The 20923-nt window shown below is 43.6% G+C and overlaps 1 protein-coding gene across 1 annotated transcript in view; it reads left to right on the plus strand.

The window, feature by feature from the left end:
* stxbp1b (syntaxin binding protein 1b) overlaps window positions 1–16417 on the plus strand; it is a 48906-nt gene extending 32489 nt beyond the window's left edge. Inside the window, exons 13-20 of the mRNA XM_086313190.1 lie at window positions 509–589; window positions 8267–8405; window positions 8683–8792; window positions 11632–11733; window positions 11851–11936; window positions 12076–12230; window positions 12812–12935; window positions 15766–16417. Coding sequence (XP_086169316.1) covers window positions 509–589; window positions 8267–8405; window positions 8683–8792; window positions 11632–11733; window positions 11851–11936; window positions 12076–12230; window positions 12812–12921 — 783 coding nt within the window. The 3' untranslated portion in view covers window positions 12922–12935; window positions 15766–16417. The remainder of the gene's footprint in view (window positions 1–508; window positions 590–8266; window positions 8406–8682; window positions 8793–11631; window positions 11734–11850; window positions 11937–12075; window positions 12231–12811; window positions 12936–15765) is intronic.
* The last annotated feature ends 4506 nt before the right edge of the window (window positions 16418–20923 follow it).

Genomic DNA, 20923 nt, shown 5'->3' on the forward strand with positions numbered 1-20923 from the left:
AAGTCACAACAGACAACAGCGTTCATGGAATACTGAATCTGCGTATATGTTTACCTCATTATTCAAAATTGTGGTCACATTTAATCATGATGTTGTAGAATTATACTGCAGACATGACAGAAACCAAAAGAAAACATTAGCAGCAGCTTCTTCTGCTATGAAGTACATACATACATACAACGTGCTGCTTTCCCCTCAGCATAAGCATAAATTATTATAAAGTTTTTGTCTTTTTATTCTCAGTCCATATGAGAATATTTTGTTTAATGTGTTGAATTTGTTTATAGCTGTGAACTATATTGATGTAGAGATGTGTGGATAATCCACAACACATTTGGTTCTGACACTTCATGACAAACAGCACGAGGAAACAAGCTCATTTAGAAGCGTTATGTAGAAAATATTAAGATTATTATTAAAATTTAATAAAGTTTAGATCTGATGGTGGTCACTTTGTCAGCCTGACTGGCAGCGTCTCTCTCTCTCTCTCTCTCTCTCTCCTGCTCAGTATTCAACCCACCTCCACCTGGCTGAGGACTGTATGAACCGCTACCAGGGCACCGTGGACAAACTTTGCCGTGTGGAACAGGTAAATCATCAAAACTCTGTTGGATCTGTCAACACTGAGGGAACAGGCCTCAGGGTCTTGTTTCAGTGTGACCGCTGGGAGCATTTAGAGTGCCGTGACAAAATATTTGTCCCCTTCCTCATTTCTTTGCATATTTCTCACACTTAAATGTATGACATCATCAAACAAATTCTAATGTTAGCCAAAATGTTAGCTAAAAAGAAAGTGTGGTTTGTCGCTATTATTGGACATGAGGGTTGAAAAAAAGGGTTTTCAGCTTTAACAGCTCTGTGACACTCGAGTATTCTTTCTTCTGAAACTTTGAGGCGATCTTTCGCCCATCGTCTCTCTGGGCATTGCCACGTAAGCCAGGAGTTTAAACCAGATATTCTCCACTTAACCATCCAAGGTGGCAGGGGAACAACATGAGAACAGAACAGCAAGGCTGGAGTAATATGGGAGAAGTATGCAACGCATCTTCATTAATCCTGGGAAATCAGTATCAGTTGAATGATTGAGGTAAAAACATTATGACAAGATCAGAACTAATAAATAGGCTGATATTTAACACAAATGACTCTCGTTCATTTATTCTCCACGAATTGAAATCCACTTCTTTTTACACAAAATCACAATCACTTAGTTTAAAAGAGGAAAAGAGAAAAACAAATGAAATGGAACAAATTAAAAAAGAGGATTTCTGCATTTCCTAAAGCTGCACAATGTTAAGCAGAATTAATGTTCAGTGTGAAGGTCATCACTGTCACTCTCCAACATTTGCATGCTGTTCAATGCAAATACAACAAAACAGCACAAACATGTTCTCTGAAGGTTGTTCCAGCTGCCATGTTGTACGTTGTCCCATCCAGCACTGGGTAGTGATGTGCGAATCATGAACGAATCGTTCAATGCTCGAGAATCACTTTACTGACTCGTGAATCACGATTCACAAACCCAACTGACTCACTGACTCATCCCTGTGGCTGTTAGCAAACTAATTCCATTAGTACAAATATATCTAGCTTATAATTAAAATTGTGGGGGGGAAAAAACAGCCAGTTTCTTAACAGAAACATTTCTGCTCTGAACTGGAAGAAAAAACCCTGAGCAGAAGCTCACATCAAGACAATTGCTCCTCAGTTCACAGTAGCATCGCTCTGCTAACATGCTAGCAGCACATTTGAGCTACTCACCCCCTCCCTCCTGGCTCACAGCTTCTTCTTCTTCTTGGTTGGCAACCAATGTTAAGGAGCATTACCGCCCCCTGGCACACAGCTCAGTGGACATTTAGATGAGAAAAAAGGAAAATACTTAAATAATAAAATAAAATAAATGTTCTCTTTAGAAATCTTAATTTTATTTGCTCTTTTTTGCTCTATAAAAATAGTTGTTTTTCTTCTTCAATCACTCATCTTAGCTGTAGGATTTACATGAAAAGAGAAACAAATTAAGTTTGAGTGAAAATGTACATTTGTTGCACTCTCTGGTCAACTGACTCAGTGACTCAAAAAACCCGATTCACTTTGGTGAGTGACTCATTCAAACTCGATTCAGTAAAAAGAATCGAATTTACCATCACTAGTACTGGGCACCTCGTCATGTTGTTGGACACTCTCTCTGCTAATGTCCTCTTTCTCCGCATGTATTACTGTTCGTATTGTTACGTTTTGGTGTTGTCGGTGTGTTGCTTTTGGCGTGACTGTTATGTGTTTCCTGTTTTACTGTGAAAGTCTGTGTTATCTTAGTGTGTTCAGTTTACATTTTTCCCTGTCTCGTCAGTTCTAATTTGCCCCAGCTGTGTTTCCCTCCTGTGGTCCATTCCCTGATTGCTCCTTCTATGTATTTAAGCCTTGTGTTTCTGTATGTCATGGTCGCGATCTTCCCCCCCGTTGTAAATAGTTTGACGTCTGGTGTTTGGTGATGTAAATAAATGTGGTGTTTTGCTTTAAATCTCGTTTTGGGATTATTTTTATTTTCCTTTTTTTTATTTTTCTGCGTTGCACCCCGGTTGCCTAGGCCGGGGTGTAACATATGGGGGCTCGTCCGGGATCGCTGGAGGGTCCGAAGGAGGGACAGCTTCGGCCTTCTGTCTTCGCTGGAGGGTCCGAGGACCGCTTCAGCCTCCGTCTGTTTTCGCTGGAGGGCCCGGGGGCCGCTTCAGCCGTTCGCCGTTGCTGGAGGGTCCGAGGGAGGGACCGCTTCAGCCTCCGTCTGTCTTCGCTGGAGGGCCCGGGGACCGCTCCAGCCTTCATCCGCCTTCGTTGGAGGGTCCGTGGGACCACTCCAGCCTTCGTCGTCTGCTGGAGGGTCAGGGGGACCGCTCCAGCCTCCATCAGTTTCATCTGCCTCCGCTGGAGGGTCCGTGGGACCGCTTCAGTCTTCATTTGCCTTCGCTGGGGGGTCCGAGGGACCGCCTCAGCCTTCGTCGTCTGCTGGAGGGTCCGTGGGACCGCTCCAGCTTTCATCCGCCTTCGCTGGAGGATCCGAGGGACCGCTCCAGCCTTCATCCGCCTTCGCTGGAGGATCCGAGGGACCGCTCCAGCCTTCTGCGGCTGGTGGGCTGCGTGTCCGTGTGTGCAGCTGGTGGGCTGCGTGTCCGTGTGTGCAGCTGGTGGGCTGCGTGTCTGTGTGTGCAGCTGGTGGGCTGCGTGTCTATGTGTGCGGCTAGTGAGCTGCTCGTCTGTCTTCGCTGGAGGATCCGAGGGACCGCTCCAGCCTTCATCCGCCTTCGCTGGAGGATCCGAGGGACCCCTCCAGCCTTCCGCAGCTGGTGGGCTGCGTGTCCGTGTGTGCAGCTAGTGGGCTGCTCATCCGCCTTCGCTGGAGGATCCGAGGGACCGCTCCAGCCTTCGTCCGCCATCGCTGGAGGGTCCGTGGGACCGCTCCAGCCCTCATCCGCCTTCGCTGGAGGGTCCGTGGGACTGCTCCAGCCTTCGTCGTCTGCTGGAGGGTCCGTGGGACCGCTCCAGCCTCCATCAGCTTCGTCTGCCTTCACTTCAGCCTTCGTTTGTCTGAATCAAACTTTTCACTTGGGGTTACATGTTTGATTTTTTGGGTGGGGGGAACTGTTACGTTTTGGTGTTGTCGGTGTGTTGCTTTTGGCGTGACTGTTATGTGTTTCCTGTTTTACTGTGAAAGTCTGTGTTATCTTAGTGTGTTCAGTTTACATTTTTCCCTGTCTCGTCAGTTCTAATTTGCCCCAGCTGTGTTTCCCTCCTGTGGTCCATTCCCTGATTGCTCCTTCTATGTATTTAAGCCTTGTGTTTCTGTATGTCATGGTCGCGATCTTCCCCCCCGTTGTAAATAGTTTGACGTCTGGTGTTTGGTGATGTAAATAAATGTGGTGTTTTGCTTTAAATCTCGTTTTGGGATTATTTTTATTTTCCTTTTTTTTATTTTTCTGCGTTGCACCCCGGTTGCCTAGGCCGGGGTGTAACAGTATACATGCTCTGTAGAACAGGTGTGCCCCTTGATCTCTTTTGGGTCCGTATATAACAAATAACAAACCGTGGGTAACACAGGAAGTCAAAGCTGTCCTCAACATGAAGAAGAAGGCTTTCAGGAGCAAAGTGAAGGAGGAGATGAAGGCAGCACAGCGGGAGGTGAAACGCTGCCTGAGGGAAGCAAAGGACACCTACAGGAGGAAGGTGGAGCAGAAGTTGGAGAGGAACAATATGAGGGAGGTCTGGAATGGTGTGAAAACCATCACAGGCCACAACACCAAGAAAAGCACAGTGGGGGGGACTGTGGAGAAGGCAAACGAACTCAACAACTTCAACAGGTTTGACCAGCCCACAACCCCCCCACCCTCACCCTCACCTTCACTACAGAGTCCAATCCCCACTCTCCTACCTCCCTCGCTTCCCCCCCTTCCTGACACCATGACACCCCCCTCCTCCAATCCCTCTCTCAGCAGCAAGACATCTCCCCCCCTCCCCTCCTCCCAAACATCTCCCAGTGTCACAGTGGATCAGGTCAGGAGACAACTGAGGAAGCTTCGCCCCAGAAAGGCAGCAGGCCCAGACAAGGTGTGTCCTAGGATGCTTAAGGTGTGTGCTGCTGAACTTGGGGAGCCGCTACAACGAGTCTTCAACCTCAGTCTGCGACTGGGGAGAGTGCCCACCCTATGGAAGACGTCCTGCATCGTCCCGGTCCCCAAAAAGAACCGGCCCAATGAGCTGAATGACTTCCGACCGGTGGCACTGACGTCACATCTTATGAAGACTCTAGAGCGGCTCTTCCTCAACCTCCTCCGACCACAGGTACAACATGCCCAGGACCCACTACAGTTTGCATACAAGGCGGGTGTCGGAGTGGAGGATGCCATCCTGTACCTCCTACACAGAGCCCACTCACACCTGGATGGGGGAAAAGGCACGGTCAGGATCCTGTTTCTTGACTTTTCCAGTGCCTTTAATACCATCCGGCCCTGTATGCTTCAGGAAAAACTGAACAGGATGGAGGTGGACCCCTGCCTGGTGGCTTGGATCTCCGACTACCTCACCGACAGACCACAGTACGTCAGGCTGAAGGACATCACGTCTGACACAGTGGTCAGCAGCACAGGAGCACCACAGGGAACTGTGCTGTCCCCTCTTCTCTTCACCCTGTACACCTCTGACTTCTGCTACAACTCTGAATTATGCCACATTCAGAAGTTTGCAGACGACACAGCCATCATGGGGTGTATCTGGGATGATCAGGAAGAGGAGTCCAGAAGTCTGGTGAGGAACTTTGTCGCATGGAGTCACACAAACCACCTGCAACTCAACACCTCAAAGACTAAGGAACTGGTTGTGGACTTCGGGAGGTCTAGAGAAGGTCCACTGCCAGTTCAGATAGAGGGGGAGGAGGTAGAGGTGGTCAACAAGTACAAGTACCTCGGGCTGTGGGTGGACAATAAACTGGACTGGTCATGCAACACAGAGCACCTGTATAAAAAAGCCCAAAGCCGACTGTACTTCCTCAGGAGGCTGAGGTCTTTTAACATCTGCAGGAAGCTCCTGAGGATGTTTTACCAGTCAGTGGTTGCTGGAGTACTTTTCTATGCTGTGGTGTGCTGGGGGAGCAGCACAGCAAAGAAGGACTCATCCAGGCTGGAGAAACTGATCAGGAGGGCTAGCTCTGTGGTCGGCATGAAACTGGACACTCTGGTGACAGTGGCAGAGAAAAGGACATTAAAGAAACTGATGGACATTATGGACAATGCTGGGCATCCTCTGCACACGGCCATTAACAACCAGAAGAGTCTGTTCAGTGACAGGTTGCTTCTCCCAAAGACAAGAACTAACAGACTTAAAAACTCCTTTGTCCCACACGCCATCAGACTGTTTAACTCCTCTCTGGAGGGGAGAGGGAGGGGAAACAGGAGGACAAAGGAGGGGGGAACAACTAAGCTGTAGTGCCTCTTCACCTCACTGTGCAATACCTTTTGTGCAATACTTTTGTAAATAGTCAACAGTGCAATAGACTCAATACTTGAAATGTGCAATTCACTTGTATTTTTAATTTTATTCCTATTTATTCTATTTATCCCCTTTGTATATTTTATTTATATTGTCTCTGTATTTATATATATGTGTGTGTGTGTGTGTGTGTGTATATATATGTATATATATATATATATATATATATATATATATATATATATATATGTATATGTATATGTATATATATATATATATATATATATATATATATATATATATATATGTATATATATATATATATATATATATATATATATAAATAATATTCTGTAACTCTGTAACTTCTGTCGGTGCTGTGCTTTTTTGGAAATCGAATTTCCCAGAGGAACCCACCCGAGGGATTAATAAAGTTCTATCTAATCTAATCTAATCTAATCTAATCTATATCTCGCCATGATATTTGGCGTCGATGCACATTGTGCTGGTTTGGAGGCGTTCCCCCACGTTGCTGGAGCAGGTGGGTTTGGCTGGTGTTGATTCTGCTACTGATTGCTGTATCTCAGCCTCCAGATCCATAGATCTTACCAATATTTGTCCAGACCTCACCTTGGTCTTGGTGGTTTCTCTGTTCTTCTCTGCTATCTGATGTTCCAGCATTTCTTATGTCAATTATTCCTTTTCTTGCAATATTGATCCAGTCTTTGACACATTTTCATTCTTTGATCGCCTCGTCTTCCAACTGTTGTTCCAGTTGGTCAGTTTCTCTCTGTTTAACTGCTAAATGCTCCTGGACTTGCTTCAGTGTAGTTTCTTTCTGTCTTGTCTCTTTGATGAGGTGAGTTCATTAATCAGGGATGCAGAAGCAGAACCATAGGTGTGGCCTCTGCAGCAGCTGGTCCAGTTTCATTAACACTCTGGCTTTGTGTTGTGTTTTCTGATCCATCAACACATTTTTTTAGGTATTTACAAATTACTAACTATGTTGTCAGAGTATAAAAGACTTATATGTTTTCCAGAAGACACCGGATGTTACACACTTCTGTTGGGCCGCCAGACTAAAAAAACCTGGTTGCTATTTTGTTATTCTCTGAGACTAACTCTGATAAATAATCTATTAAGATATCCTGGTCGGGGTCTGGGCTGTTGGGCTTCCCTGCTGCTGCAGTACCGGGGGCGGTCTGCTCATCTCCACCCCAGAGGACAGGGAAGCATCTCCTGGGTCTGGCACAGATCGCCCCTCTGGGGGAGATGGTGCCTGGATCTGGGAGTACAGAGTATGTTTGGAGGAGTGTGAGTGTGTGTACAGTGTTCATGTCTGTGTCTCCATGTTGGCTGAGTGCTGAGTATTCCTATATGTGTGCATGTTTGTGTCTGTGTGTGTCTGTTTGTCTAAGTTTATGTGTCAGGTCAAGGGTTAGACTCCACCTCTGAGAACATCTCAGGCCCCGACAGGTGGGGGGCCTATTTTCCCCCACCACACTCCCTGCCAGTGTCTGATGCCCCCACCCACTGGTGCGTTGGTGGTTCTTGGTGTCCGAGGCTGGGTGCTCGGGTGTGTACTGGTTCACTCTTGGCGGCTGCTTGGCGGGACCTTGGCTCAGTCAGACCCCTTCCAGGGTGTGGAGGCCCCTTGGATCTCGGGTCTCTGGGCCCGGGGCTCAGTCTGCTCTGGCGCAGCCAGCTGCCAGCACAGTCTGCTGCCTTGTTACCGAGGATCCCTGTGGCTTCTGCACTGTAGCTCCTTGGTAAGCCAGATGTGCTACCAGATGCTCATGCAGTGCAGTTAGCTTCTTTAGCCAGACATGAATCATGTCAGGGCCCGGTGGTGTTCGACTCTTTATGCTTGAGATTCTTTTTTGGATGTCTGCACTGGATGGCTACTAGATGCTGGGTCTATCTGTCTCTTCTACCCTGTATAGTGACATTTTTTTTTCCATAGTATTATTGTTCTTAGTTTATGCTGCATCCATTTATTCATTCATTTCTGCCCTGTCCACTCAGTGTAACTTTTTTAACACTGTATTTTCAGGTATGTTAGCGTAATTAAAGATAAGGCCCGTTTAAACTCATTAGACTCCTCTCCTGTTTATCATTGAATCACTTTTAAAAATTTTAATTCTCTAACATTTCCTGTGACATCACTTTTAGTAGACTACAAATGAAATACAGCTTAGAATTGTGACCTTAGTCTCCTGTTACTGTGTTAACCAGTGACTGGCATTAATTGCAGCAAGAAACCACTCTAATAATGTTCTCCATTATTTTGAAGGATCTCGCGATGGGAACAGATGCAGAAGGTGAGAAGATCAAGGATCCCATGAGGCTCATTGTCCCCATTCTGCTGGATGCCAATGTCAATGTGTCCGACAAGATCCGCATCATCCTGCTCTACATCTTCCTTAAGAATGGTCAGATATCCACCGTCATCCTGTTTTTAGTTTTTATCTATCGGATCACCTGCAAATGAAAGACGGGCAGCCCACTACCAGTCTTTCAGTTTTATCCTTAGACAGTGTCCTATTGCTACAGTTTAATTTTTCATACGTGTATTCTCAGGTTTTGATTTATTTTCTTTTGTCAATTCATTCTTTTTTTCTAAACATGCATGTTCCCATGCGTGTGAATTGCATGTTTGGACCGGGTATTTGTACTGCATGCATTTGTGTGTCTCACTGTGTGTGTCAGGTGTGACTGAGGAGAACCTGTGTAAGCTCCTGCAGCATGCTAACATCCCACCGGAGGACAGTGACATCATTTCCAACATGGCCCACATGGGTGTTCCCATTATCTCTGAGGTGAGCAAATCTGCCAACAACCTCATCAGCTCATTTAACATGACCCCCCCCCCCCCCCAAAAAAAATAAATAAATAACAAACAAATAAAAGCTAAAAGCATTTGGAAATGTTACTACTGCAGCTTCCTGCATCAAAATGTCTCAATGCTGCAAAGATAAGACCACTGAATATTAATTTATTTAGTCAAAAGAATCTGAATCTCCAATTCATCCAGCCTATCCAGTGGAACACAGAGATTTAAGATAAGATAAGATAAGATAAGATAACCTTTATTAGTCCCACACGTGGGAAATTTGTTTTGTCACAGCAGGAAGTGGACAGTGCAAAAGTTATGAGGCAAAAATTAGAATACAATAAGAATAAATACAGTACACAGCTGTACAGAATAGAATAAAATAAAATACTATATACAGTAGAATAAAATAAAATAAATATACAATAAGATAAAAATAGAATACAAATACAAATACTATATACAACTGAGTAAAAATACAACGATGACAGAAAGGATTATTGCACTTAGTATTATTGCACATGTATGGATGTGTGTGCTTGATCAGTTAAAGTCTTTATTATGGAGTCTGACAGCAGTGGGGAGGAAAGACCTGCGAAATCTCTCCGTCCCACACCGTGGGTGCCGCAGTCTCCCACTGGAGGAGCTGCTCAGTGCTGTCACAGTCTGCTGCATGGGGTGGGAGATGTTGTCCATCAGGGATGACAGCTTAGCCGCCGTTCTCCTGTCACTCACCACCTCCACTGGGTCCAGAGGGCATCCTAGAACAGAGCTGGCCTGGGTCTGCTCTTGCCCCCTTCTGGTGGGACATACCTAAAACACCTCTCCAAGGAGGCATCCTTGCCAGATCCCTGAACTACTTTGACTGCCAATCTCGGATGGCTGAATTCCTCACCCTATCGCTAACAAAGAGGCCAACAGTTTCTGACATTTGTAACTACAGTCTCATGCTTTTGGTCACTACCCAGAACTCATGATGGTAGGGACGTAACTCGACTGGTAAATCAAGAGCTTTGCTTTTATGCTCAGCTCTCTCTTTACCACGATGGACCAATGCGGTGCCCAGATCACTGCAGCTGTGTTCCCATTTGGACCCCGACTTGCAAAAGGCACTCCACGTTTTGCAGCTAAGGACCATGGCCTCAGACTTGGAGGTGCTGATTCTCCTTCCCACCACTTCACACTCGACTGCGAACTATCCAGTGAAGTCAACAAAGCCACATCATCTGCAAAAAACAGAGATGAGCTTCTGAGGCCACCAAAGTGCAACCGTCCACCACCTGGCAAAGTAATTCGATCCATAAAAAGTATGAATAAAACTGCTGGCAAAGTCCAACACGCACCAGGAATGAGTCCAACTTACTGCTGGCAATGTGGACCGAGCTCCAGGAATGGTTATGCAGGGACCGAATGGCCCATAGCAATGAGCCAGACACCCTACATTCCCAACCATCCCCCGCAGGATGAACTCTCCGGCACCCTGGCATAGTGTCTGAGTATCGTGATCCTCTGGTAGTTGAAGCTCACCGACTGGTCCCCCCTTGTTAAAAATGAAAACCACCATCTCAGTCTGCCAATCCAGTGGCACTGCTTCAGATCTCCACATGACATGTCAGAGGTGTGGGAGCCAACAATGCCCTACAACATCCAGAGCTTTCTAGGAAACCTCGTCCACCCCTTAGGCCTGGCTACCAAGGAGATGTTTAAAGAGGACATGAAACACATATAAAGGTTTATTTACATCAGAATGATGTCAGTACATAACGTTACGTCACCGGATTAGATTTGCATTAGTTTATGTTGGCTAACTAGTGACAGAACTGATAACTCAGTGGAAATCAAGGGGACTGAAAATCTGTTTAAAAGGATCACTTTTGTGCTGCCCCTGGCTGCAACAATGAGCTTTATGTTAAAACCAAGGATATGCTGTCCACTTTTTTGGCCCTTCATTGTTTGTTCGGCTGCACTCAAATGGGAAAATCCAGCTGTTTGCTCTAATGTTCGGTTTTGTAAAGGACTTTATGAATGAGGACGGTGTGGACGAGAGCCTGTTTGACTCAGTTTACAGGTGATTCACCGCAGCAACAAGCTGGAGTTAGAAACAGATTTTTCCTCATCTGGCCTAGTGCACTGAGCGACGCAATCAGCTTATGATCTTCAGCTTGATGCTTCCTTCACCTCCATGCTTCCTTCACCTCCAGTATCCACCATGTGGTTCGGGGACAAGCATGAAGCTCCTTGCAGCTGCCTCGGCAATGAAGATGGAGAACATGGTTCCCAGCCTCCCTTGGAAAGCTGCCAAAGTTCTGCTGGAGGTGGAAGTTGAAGATCTCTGGAACAGGGTCAGATGTTCCAGAGATCATGTTTGGGTGTGTCAGGTCTGTTCAGCATCCTTCCCCGCCACCAGATTCATCTGGTCAATTGACACCTCAGCTGCTCTCGTTATCTGAGTGTAATCATATCACATCAGGTCTGTGGCCACATTTATTGTACAAAGTCACTCAGGTTCCTTCCCCACCAGAGGCGTGGCGGTCCATGTCCCGATAGCCGACTCAGGTAGCTGAGGTTTGGATCACCAGGGCGCACATTGCACCCGACCCCTATGACACCTCCTGCAGGTGGTGGGCCTACAGGACGGTCTGCAGAATGACTTTTTTTAAATTAAGGAGAAATAGGTCAACTATGATAGCTGTTTATTAAGAGTACCTTAAAAAGTATGAACATTTTAAAGAATAGTAATGTTTTTGGGCTGAACAAAAGTCATTTTTTGGTGCTCATGTGTCAACAGTAAAAACACTTTAGTTGAAAAGAGCATTTGTTCACAGGGCACCACCAAGAAAACCAAGAAGCCTGATCGCAAGGAACGGATCAGTGAGCAAACCTACCAGCTCTCCAGGTGGACCCCTTTTGTCAAGGATCTCATGGAGGTACTTTCCATCTGCTGTTGCTTTGTGTCAGTATTTAGGAAACAAATGTGTTAAACAGTATTTTGGGTTACAATTGGTACAGTTACAAATTGTTGCTACTTGCATGTCTTCCCACAGGATGCAATTGAAGACAAACTTGATCCCAAGCAATACCCGTATATTTCCCAGCGACAAGCATCTGCCAAAGCCAGTGCTCCATCAAGGTGTGTAGCTAAATACACATTTCAGGTGATACAAAATAAGAAGCTGATTGCCACTATCGTTGTTTCAAAGGGTCTACGTATACATGTGTAAAACTCTCAGGACTTTGGCATAAATGTTTGTCTGTTACTCATCATACAGTGCTCGCTATGGTAACTGGCACAAGAACAGGGGCCCCACAGAGGTGAAGACAGGGCCCCGGATAATCGTCTTCATCATTGGAGGCATGACATACAGTGAGATGCGCTGCGTGTATGAGGTCACCCAGGCCAATGGCAAGTGGGAGGCTTTGATTGGTGAGTTGATTTGACTGAGAATACTTATAGGAGAATTGGGTCATCTGTTAAGGGGCAATGCACATGTTTTATACAGGCGAATTGGTTTGCTCAACACAGAGAGTACTACTCATCTTTAGCATCCCTATAACTGAACTTAGAAGGAGGTGATTTTGAAATTCATGCCACAGCTGCATCTTCTAGAAATCTTAGATTAGTTTGAATCGCACTAATCTCCACCTCAAGGTCAGAGGTCAAGTTTTCTCAGAATCTTGTGAATGTTAAGAAGTAATTTAGGATTTTGAAATCCGTACCATACTATGAGGCTGACAGCTAGCACTGGACAAAATACACTTTAAAGTATTTTTAAAACTCTTGCGACTCATTTTTATCAAAAGCGCTCTGATCCGATCCAGGCTCTGCTGTGTCCTCTGAATCTGAAACATCACCTGGTTGTTTGGTGTAGAAACACTGACCTCTGTGGACACTCGAGCATTTGTGACTTTTCAGTAAAACCTTTGCAGAGTATTTGTTTGTGTCTCACGTTATTAACAAGCTTTCATCCAGCACTTGCTGAGCTTTGAGAATTTTGTTTCCTGTAGGCGCCACCCACATCCTCACCCCGCCAAAATATTTAAAGGAACTACAGCACCCAGACTTCTTGGACCCCAATGCCTCACCAGAGGGCGCCGAGGAGCCTCCTGTACAATAAAAGAACATCTGGAAGTAAATACTGAATGTCATTTTGTTCTTTGTGTACCTCTGTGTTTGCTGCTGTAGCCCTGTCCCCCACATCATTTGATGTCCGTGGTTTTCACAAACAGTCAGAATCTGTGTTTGTCAGTGTTTTAATAAATCGTCCTGCAGGTGAACTCGACTGTCACAGAGATCCTCCCTGTTCCTGCTGGATTTCTACCATCCCTTGTGTTTGACAGCTGTCTGAGGCAGGACTGTGTTCTGGTTGTAAAATGGCACGGGTTACCTGCAACATACCATGTAATCTTTGAAACCTGCATTTTGTTCTAGCGATAACGTAACATTGTTGAAAAACATTTTAAATTCATAGCACCTGTCAGTTACAACAAAGTGATCTTCTAGATAACACATACAAGGACCCAACACCTCCAGTAACACTGTGAGGAATCCTGTAGTGTGCATATTAGACAAATATGTAGGGCTGCTCTCTTCATTTGACTTCTTTTTATTTTATTCTGATCATTTTGCATCCTCACCTCTATAAAAACCATAGATTACAGTATTACATGATGCTGAATTATCCTTTCGTTCTTGATCGAGTAATGAAAACTTTACGGTGCATCCAGAAACTATTCAGTCCTTCACTTGTTCCACATTTCGTAATGTTATGACCTTATTCTAAAATGGATTCAATTCATTTTCACCTCAAAATTTTACACACAATCCTATAACGACGAAGGACAGTGGTTTGCTTGAAATGTTTGCAAATGTATTAAAAAATAAACAAAAATATAACATCTAATTAAGTATTTACAGCCTTTATCATGACACACAGAACTGGGCTCAGGTGCATCTGGTTTCCTCCAGACTCCTGTCAGATGTTTCTACAGCTTGTTTGGAGTCTACCTGTGGTAAACTCAGTTGACTGGACACCACCAACACTGGTCTGTATAAGATCCCACAGTTGAGAGTGCAGAGCACAAACCACACCATGAAGTTCAAGGAGTTCATGTAGACCTCCAAGACTGGATTGTATCGAGGCGCAGATCTGGGGAAGCGTACGGAAACGTTTCTGCAGCTTTGGAGATCCCAGTGAGCACAGCAGCCTCAATAATCCATAAATAGAAGAAGTTTGAAACACCTGGACTCTTCGTAGAGCTGGACACCCAGCCAGTCGGTGTAGAAGGGCCTTTGTCAGAGTGATCATCAGTTCTCAGTCACCTCCCAGCCTGAGCTCCAGCATTGCCCTGTGGAGAGAGGAGAACCTTTTAGAAGGACAACCATTTCTGCATCCCTCCATTAATCAGGCTTTTATGATAGTGTCCAGTTGGAAGCCACTCTTCAGGAAAATGGCCCGACAGCGCTCCTAGAGCTCGCAAAAAGGCAACCAAAGACTAAGACCACAGGAAACAAAATTATCTGATCTGATGAAACAAAGATTGAACTCTCTGGCCTGAATGCTAATACCATTACTATAGTGCAGCATGGTGGGGCCCACATTATGCTGTGGAGATCTTTTTGCCAGCAGGAACTGGGAGACTGGTCGTGGTCAAGGGAGAGATGAATGCAGGAATGTACAGAGACATTCTGATGGTAGCCTTCTGCAGAGATTGGGGTGAAGTGACAAATAACATTTGTGTTTGAATGGTCTTCAGTGTCCCAGAGCACAAACTTGAATCTGACGATCCTCCTCCAATCCGATGAAAGTGAAAAGGTTCTGCAAAAAAGTTTGTAGCATCAAGCTCATAGACTTTAGGTTGTAATTGTTTCAAGCAAACCTCTTTTACTTTGTTAATATGGGGTGAGGCATTATTTTAAGGTGAGAAATGAAGTTAATACATTTACATTTCCCCCATGAGTACTTTTATCACTACACATTTTACACTTTTAAATTTATATAAATACACACTGCATATCCTTCCAAGGCAGGTGATTATACTGTGTATCACGTGTTCTCTGAATCCACCATTATACAGGATTATATCAGCTCGGTAGTCCTATGAAAGCTACAGCAGCCACATAACAAAGTCTAAAAGTACAAAAAGTACCTCAATCATAGCAGGCTGTGTAAGTAGTTACACTCACTGGACATGTTATTAGGTGCACCTTGTCAGTTAGATGCTTTGTTAGATAAAAAACCTTTAATGTTAGATTCTTGTAAATATGAAAATAAAAAGCCATCACGTAGAATTGTCTGCACACTGCACCACCTATACAAAACAAAACAGGAAGTTAACGTCCTCTGAGGAAGTAATTACATAGACAACAACTCTAATGAGAAGATGATGACGTGAGGTGGTGGGAGATGACGTCTGGTGGTTAACAGAACAAATGCAATCAGTGCAATCAGTGTTTAAATATTTAATCAGCTTGGTGTCACCATTTATCCTGCAACATGTAATAAACTGAAACAAAAAAGCAGCTGAAGCAAAAACTGACAAAGTAATTCACACACTTGTTGCCATGGTGAAGTGCAGCAGGTTTACAAGAACACTTTACAAACTGCAGAATTTCAAAAATAACTTTTATTTTATGTGCTCTGTAACATATTTATATTCACAGCTATTACTTTTGAACAGGCGGATATGCTAAATCAATATTTCCAATTCATCATATTTTAGCCTTGGCCTACCCAGAAGACATCCTTTAACCATTAAAAGCAGAGAGGATGTCTCTGCTTTAGAGGTTGATAGATCAATCAGAGTTTTGTTTGATTGAGTGGGAAATTTCATGTTTGTGAGGAGATTTTAGATGAAATTCTGAATTTAACAATGAGCCACTGAAGAAAAAGAAAAAGTTCTTTCTTTTCATTGAAGACTTGAGCAAACAGACTGGTCATACAGCATCTTGTGTCTTTCAGGGTCAACTGAAACCTTTACCCCTTCTCACCTTGTAAAAACCCTCAAAGACTTGGAGAAAGAAGAACAGAGCACTGCCTGTAGTACTCCATAAACTCTTACTCTAGATTCCCCACCCACTCACATGTCAGAGCCAAACTTTGTGTTGTGTACAAATCAGTTGTTAAAACTCCAAACATGGAAACTGCTAATCACGCTGGAGTCTTTGTTGTTGTTAAGTCTGTATTGTGGGATTATATTTATTCATCTAAACAATAACAGCTCTATGAGATTCGGCATTATTGGAGCAAAATCTGGCACTTCTCATCTAAAGTAGTGCTTTTCATGTAGTGGTTGCCATGGCATACTGTAAAAATCATTAGCTTTATAATAACGTCTGACCTGGAAGCCGCCAACATAAATGTAGCTGTAGCTCCATCATTTACTAGATAAGTAGATGTGATAGTGATTGTTTGTTGTACACTGAGTATCATTTTTCCTTTTATTTGACCATAATGCTTGGTTTTTATTTTATAGTGGTTCTGTATGACTAGTTATCAGCTGTTGTTTGAAAAGAGATCGCAGTGTTATCACACATTTGTACTTTTTTGTCCTCATCAATAAACAGTACTTGCTACAGGTGGTGTGTTCAACTAATAAAGCGACTTCCATTAATCTCTCCTCTCTCTGTGAGTTTCAGAGGTTAAAAGACAGAACATGAACAGTATATGTTCATATATGTATATGTATATGTACATATATGAACATATACTGTTCATATATGTACATATACAGTACTGTGCAAACGTTTTAGGCAGTTGTGAAACATCCTGTAAACAAAGAACGCTTTCAGAAATATAAATGATTGTTTATTGGTCCTAAATGTATTGTGCAGCAGGACAACGACCCCAAACACACAGCAAAAATCATTAAGAACTCTCTTCAGTGAAAATAAGAATAAGAAGTACTGGAAGTGATGGTCCGGCCCCCACAGAGCCCTGATCTCAACATCATGGAGTGTGTCTGGGATTACATGAAGACCCAGAAGGATGTGAGGAAGATCTGTGCTTAGTTCTCCGAGATGTTTGGAACAACCAGCCGAGCTCCTTCAAAAACTGTGCACGTGCACCTAGAAGAAGACAAAGGGTGGTCACACCACATGTTGATATGATTTAGATTTCTGTTTGTTCATTTTGTTGATGGATGAAAATAAATGATCAACAATTTTATTTTGAAAGCATTCTCTGTTCACAGTAATTTTTCACACATGCATAAAAGTTTTGCACAGTAGTGTAAATACACAGTGCTTAATACATTTATTAGACCCCCACCCAGTGTGAGGTGTATGCCACAGCTGCCACAGTACTGGTAATCACCAAAGTTTTAAGCTTCTGTAATGGTTGATCCAGCAAAGTGCACAGACAATTCTAATGTGATAATGAAATTATGATTGTTATATTGTACTTTTGTAAAATTCAGAAAACAATAGTAAAGCACATTATAGTTTTTTCATCAAAATACCAAATGCTGCTAAACGGTTAATTTCTGATATAAATTGTATGAAACATTGTTTTTTGTTGAGTCCTCAAATGCTTGTTTTTCCTTGTTTTTATAAGAGGTGGTCTAATAAATATGTTAAGCACTGTAGTTATTCTGTTACATAGCAGAATACATGCAAATGTTGGTCACTTGACAAATCGAGAGGTGTGAAGAAGGACTGAACCTGTCACATACATTATGGTCTTCAAGTTTGGTGTTGACCATAAGGACCAAATGCTTTGGCAATGTGACACTTTGATACTAATATTTGAAAATCTACCTTGAAAATATTTATTTTTTGCAATAGCAAACTCTTATTTATTCCTTATTTTTTTATTTCCACACAGAAACATGATATTATTTACACTACCAGACAAAGTGTGGACACGCCTGAGGTGCTTCAGTGCTTTTTCTTTATTTTTACCACTTTCTAGTTTGTATATACACACTGAAGATATGTGGAATTATATAGCAAAGAAAAAACTGTCATGTTGGTGCACAGCTGACAGCGTATTTAACAACTCATATTATGGCAAGAAGCAATCAGCAAAATAAAGAGACAGTCAATCGTTAAGAACTGAAGGTCAGTCCCTTTGCACTGTTTGAGTTTTGCATCTACAAAGGCGAAGAGGTGTGTTGACACCATGGACACTTTATCAGTGACGATTATTTCAGCACTTAGAAGTTCTGATCTGACTTCTCGCTCATTGCCAAGTCCCTGAATGGGAGCTTTGAAGCTTCCAGGCAGCTTGAGAAGAGAATGTTAAATGCTGCAGTTCAGCAGTTTACAGCACTGTGGGGGTTGATATGTCCGCTTCCTGTGCCTGTCTCAGGACTTTGCTCAGCATCTTAGATGCTTCTGTTTTCAGCATTTCAGCAGCTGGAAATGTGCAAACAAACATGGGAGTTGACAACCAGCTGATCATGGCTGCATGATCTCACTGCATCTTGACTTCATACCAGTTTCTCAGCCTCATGTTTAACATGCGTCAGGTTTTTCCTGGGCTTTGGTTTCTTTAAATGAACAGTCATGCTTGAAGTTGCCAAGTGTATTTCAGCCACAAACTGTGCAAAGAATAGAAAATGTGTGTCTTTCACACAACAGCTACAAATACAGAAAAGTCTTGATTTAAAACCCCACTGGGTAATCAGGCTCTTTTCATCCAGTGTGTTTTGGCCAGTGGTAAACTGCACAGGCTTCCAGCTGTTTAGAAGAAGCAAATTGGATTGTTTCTTTCTGCCAGAGCAGCAGAGTCGATATTTTCACTAAAACATCTCTTCAGTCTCATTGGAGGGCGGCAAAAAGGACTCAAACCCACGATTAGACATTTCATCTTGGTCTCTGTCTGAATCCACCATTGGTAGCATAACATTTAACAGTGTGGTGTCTGTGTTTCATCCTTACATTCCTATGATATGAAGTACTGGCTTCTATTTTATTTTATAAACATCATTGTTGCATCTTGTTTTCATTTTTCTCCTGTAGCTTTTGTGTACTTTTGGTCTTCTGTTGCTGCTTGTGACAAAACTTTGAAATGTCGGTTTTCTGAATCTGACAGCGTGTCCGTGTACGTGCCAACGGGAGATCTGCGCTTTGTGCTGACATGTTTTTGTAGAATCTGTCGTTTACCTGCTCTTTAACCGTTTCCTGTGGTTTGGTTTGTGCTGTGGTTCATGCATTATTATTATTAATAATCATTAATTATAATAATTGTTATTATTATTATTATTAATGTCAGCAAATTAAAATGAACGAAAGGGCTGTTGTCAGCGTTTGCAGCCCTTCAGGGTGCCATTGGCCCAAAAGTCAGCCCTTCTGTGATTGGTTGGTTGCAGCTAATATAGTTACATTAGTTTATGTTAGCTAACTAGGGACAGAATCAATAACTCAGAGGAACACACTAAAGTCACACTCAGTCTCAACCAGTGACTATCTTTTATACCAGTGGTCCCCAAACTTTTTTTGCTAGGTCCCCTTTGTTTTACAACATTACAACAAGTGTTTGAACTAAAAATCACGAATGTGGGATCCTGTTTGTCCGTGAGTTAAACAGCCCAGCGCTGCTCACAGGGAAAACCAATCCTGCAGGGAGACCTACCTCGGCACTTGTGCAGATGAAGCCAAAGGGAAGATTTGCTTCACCATATTTTCTAGTCTTTGGTGTGGAAGGAAGTTGGTTTGGAAACATATTCAGCGATGCTTCATCTCCTGCTTTGCGTTTGTGTGGGAGCCCCGTCAAAAACATGTCCGTTATGCTAGCAGTGTCTAAGCGTTCTTTTTTTTTCTTTTCATACCGCCCCCCTCCTGCAATGGCTCTGCGCTCCCCCTAGCGGGCGGGCCCCACACTTTGGGAACCTCTGTTTTATACAGTCATTGGTCTGAATCTGCTGAATTTGAATTCACCAATCAGGAGCAGCTTGTGTCTACTCAGATTAAGCTGTTTGGTTTCTCCCACCAAAACACAGAAGAATTTGCTGCTGAGATACCAAGAAACAAATGGTTGCCACGCACAGGTCCCACTGTCAACTTTCTCCACTTCTTCTGGCACAAGGATAGTGACGTCAGTGGCATTTTTGGCTGTCTCCTGCCGTGCAGCCTCCAGCCTACGATGAGCCATCAGAGAAGCAGCACAGAGGCATGGTGTTGATACAGTTAACTTTGTGGAAGGCATGTATACGTGGATGATGGTTTAGTGTCTGTACCATCTAAAGATGATGCAGCTGACCACTTGCAGTGAACAAAGAACTCACTTGCTGATTCAAACATCTGTCTACACAGCTTTGTGTTGAATAGACAGTCAGTTACAGAAGAGTTTTCTCTGGAGGACAGCTTCAGTGACCAAGGATCTAGATTTCAAAACAGAAGCAACACTAAGCCGTACCAGATCAGATTATTAAGACTCTCTTTCGTCTCCTATTTCCAGTGCCACCACTAACAGTCCTCTCCCTCTGTTTCAGAAAACCACACTTGAACCTCACGCACCACACCTAAGTGTGTAGCTCCACACTTGAGTATCCCATCAACCTTATCCCCCGTGACTCTTATTGTGTTCTGTAATAAAGTCTTGTTGAATTTAAGAACAGGCTTGCAGGCCTACCATTGACAGTGCGAACTTGAATGAATGCACCCAGATCTAGATCCAGCCCGAGCAGCCATCTCAAAACAGGATTCTGTTCTGGGCGCCCATGAACAGTCTATTCAGTTTCTAATGATGCGATGGTCGAGAGAAAATTCTCACTTCATAACAAAGCCTTCAACCCGTTTCTGTCCCTAATGCCATTCCTTCCGCACCATTGTCCCTCCCGTCTTGATCCCCCTCAGTTATCCAATTCCACAGAGTCGCTATGGGCTTTTCTTTTTTGTTTTTTTCTCCACGCTCATTTCCCAGCAATGACGCAAAATTATCTTACCTGGTGGGCAAGTTGAGGGGGAGGGCATTGACGTGGGCCAAAGCTTATTTATCCACTCAGTTGGTTCTCAGTCACACCAGAACCCATGCTGATTGGCCGCTCCTGGCTCACTCGCGAGACACGTGAACATTTTCACGCATTTGAGTGATTTTATTGTGGGTCCTCCGGCCATTTCCTGGCTAATTGTCCCAAATGTCTGCTGTTGTGATGATTGTGATGTGATGGCTGCTC

The sequence above is a fragment of the Aulonocara sp. 'chitande type north' Nkhata Bay genome, linkage group LG12, assembly GCF_057382095.1.
Source record: "Aulonocara sp. 'chitande type north' Nkhata Bay isolate Kocher_YH1m ecotype deep benthic linkage group LG12, A_spYH_male_GT1.1, whole genome shotgun sequence".
NCBI classification, from domain to species: domain Eukaryota; kingdom Metazoa; phylum Chordata; class Actinopteri; order Cichliformes; family Cichlidae; genus Aulonocara; species Aulonocara sp. 'chitande type north' Nkhata Bay.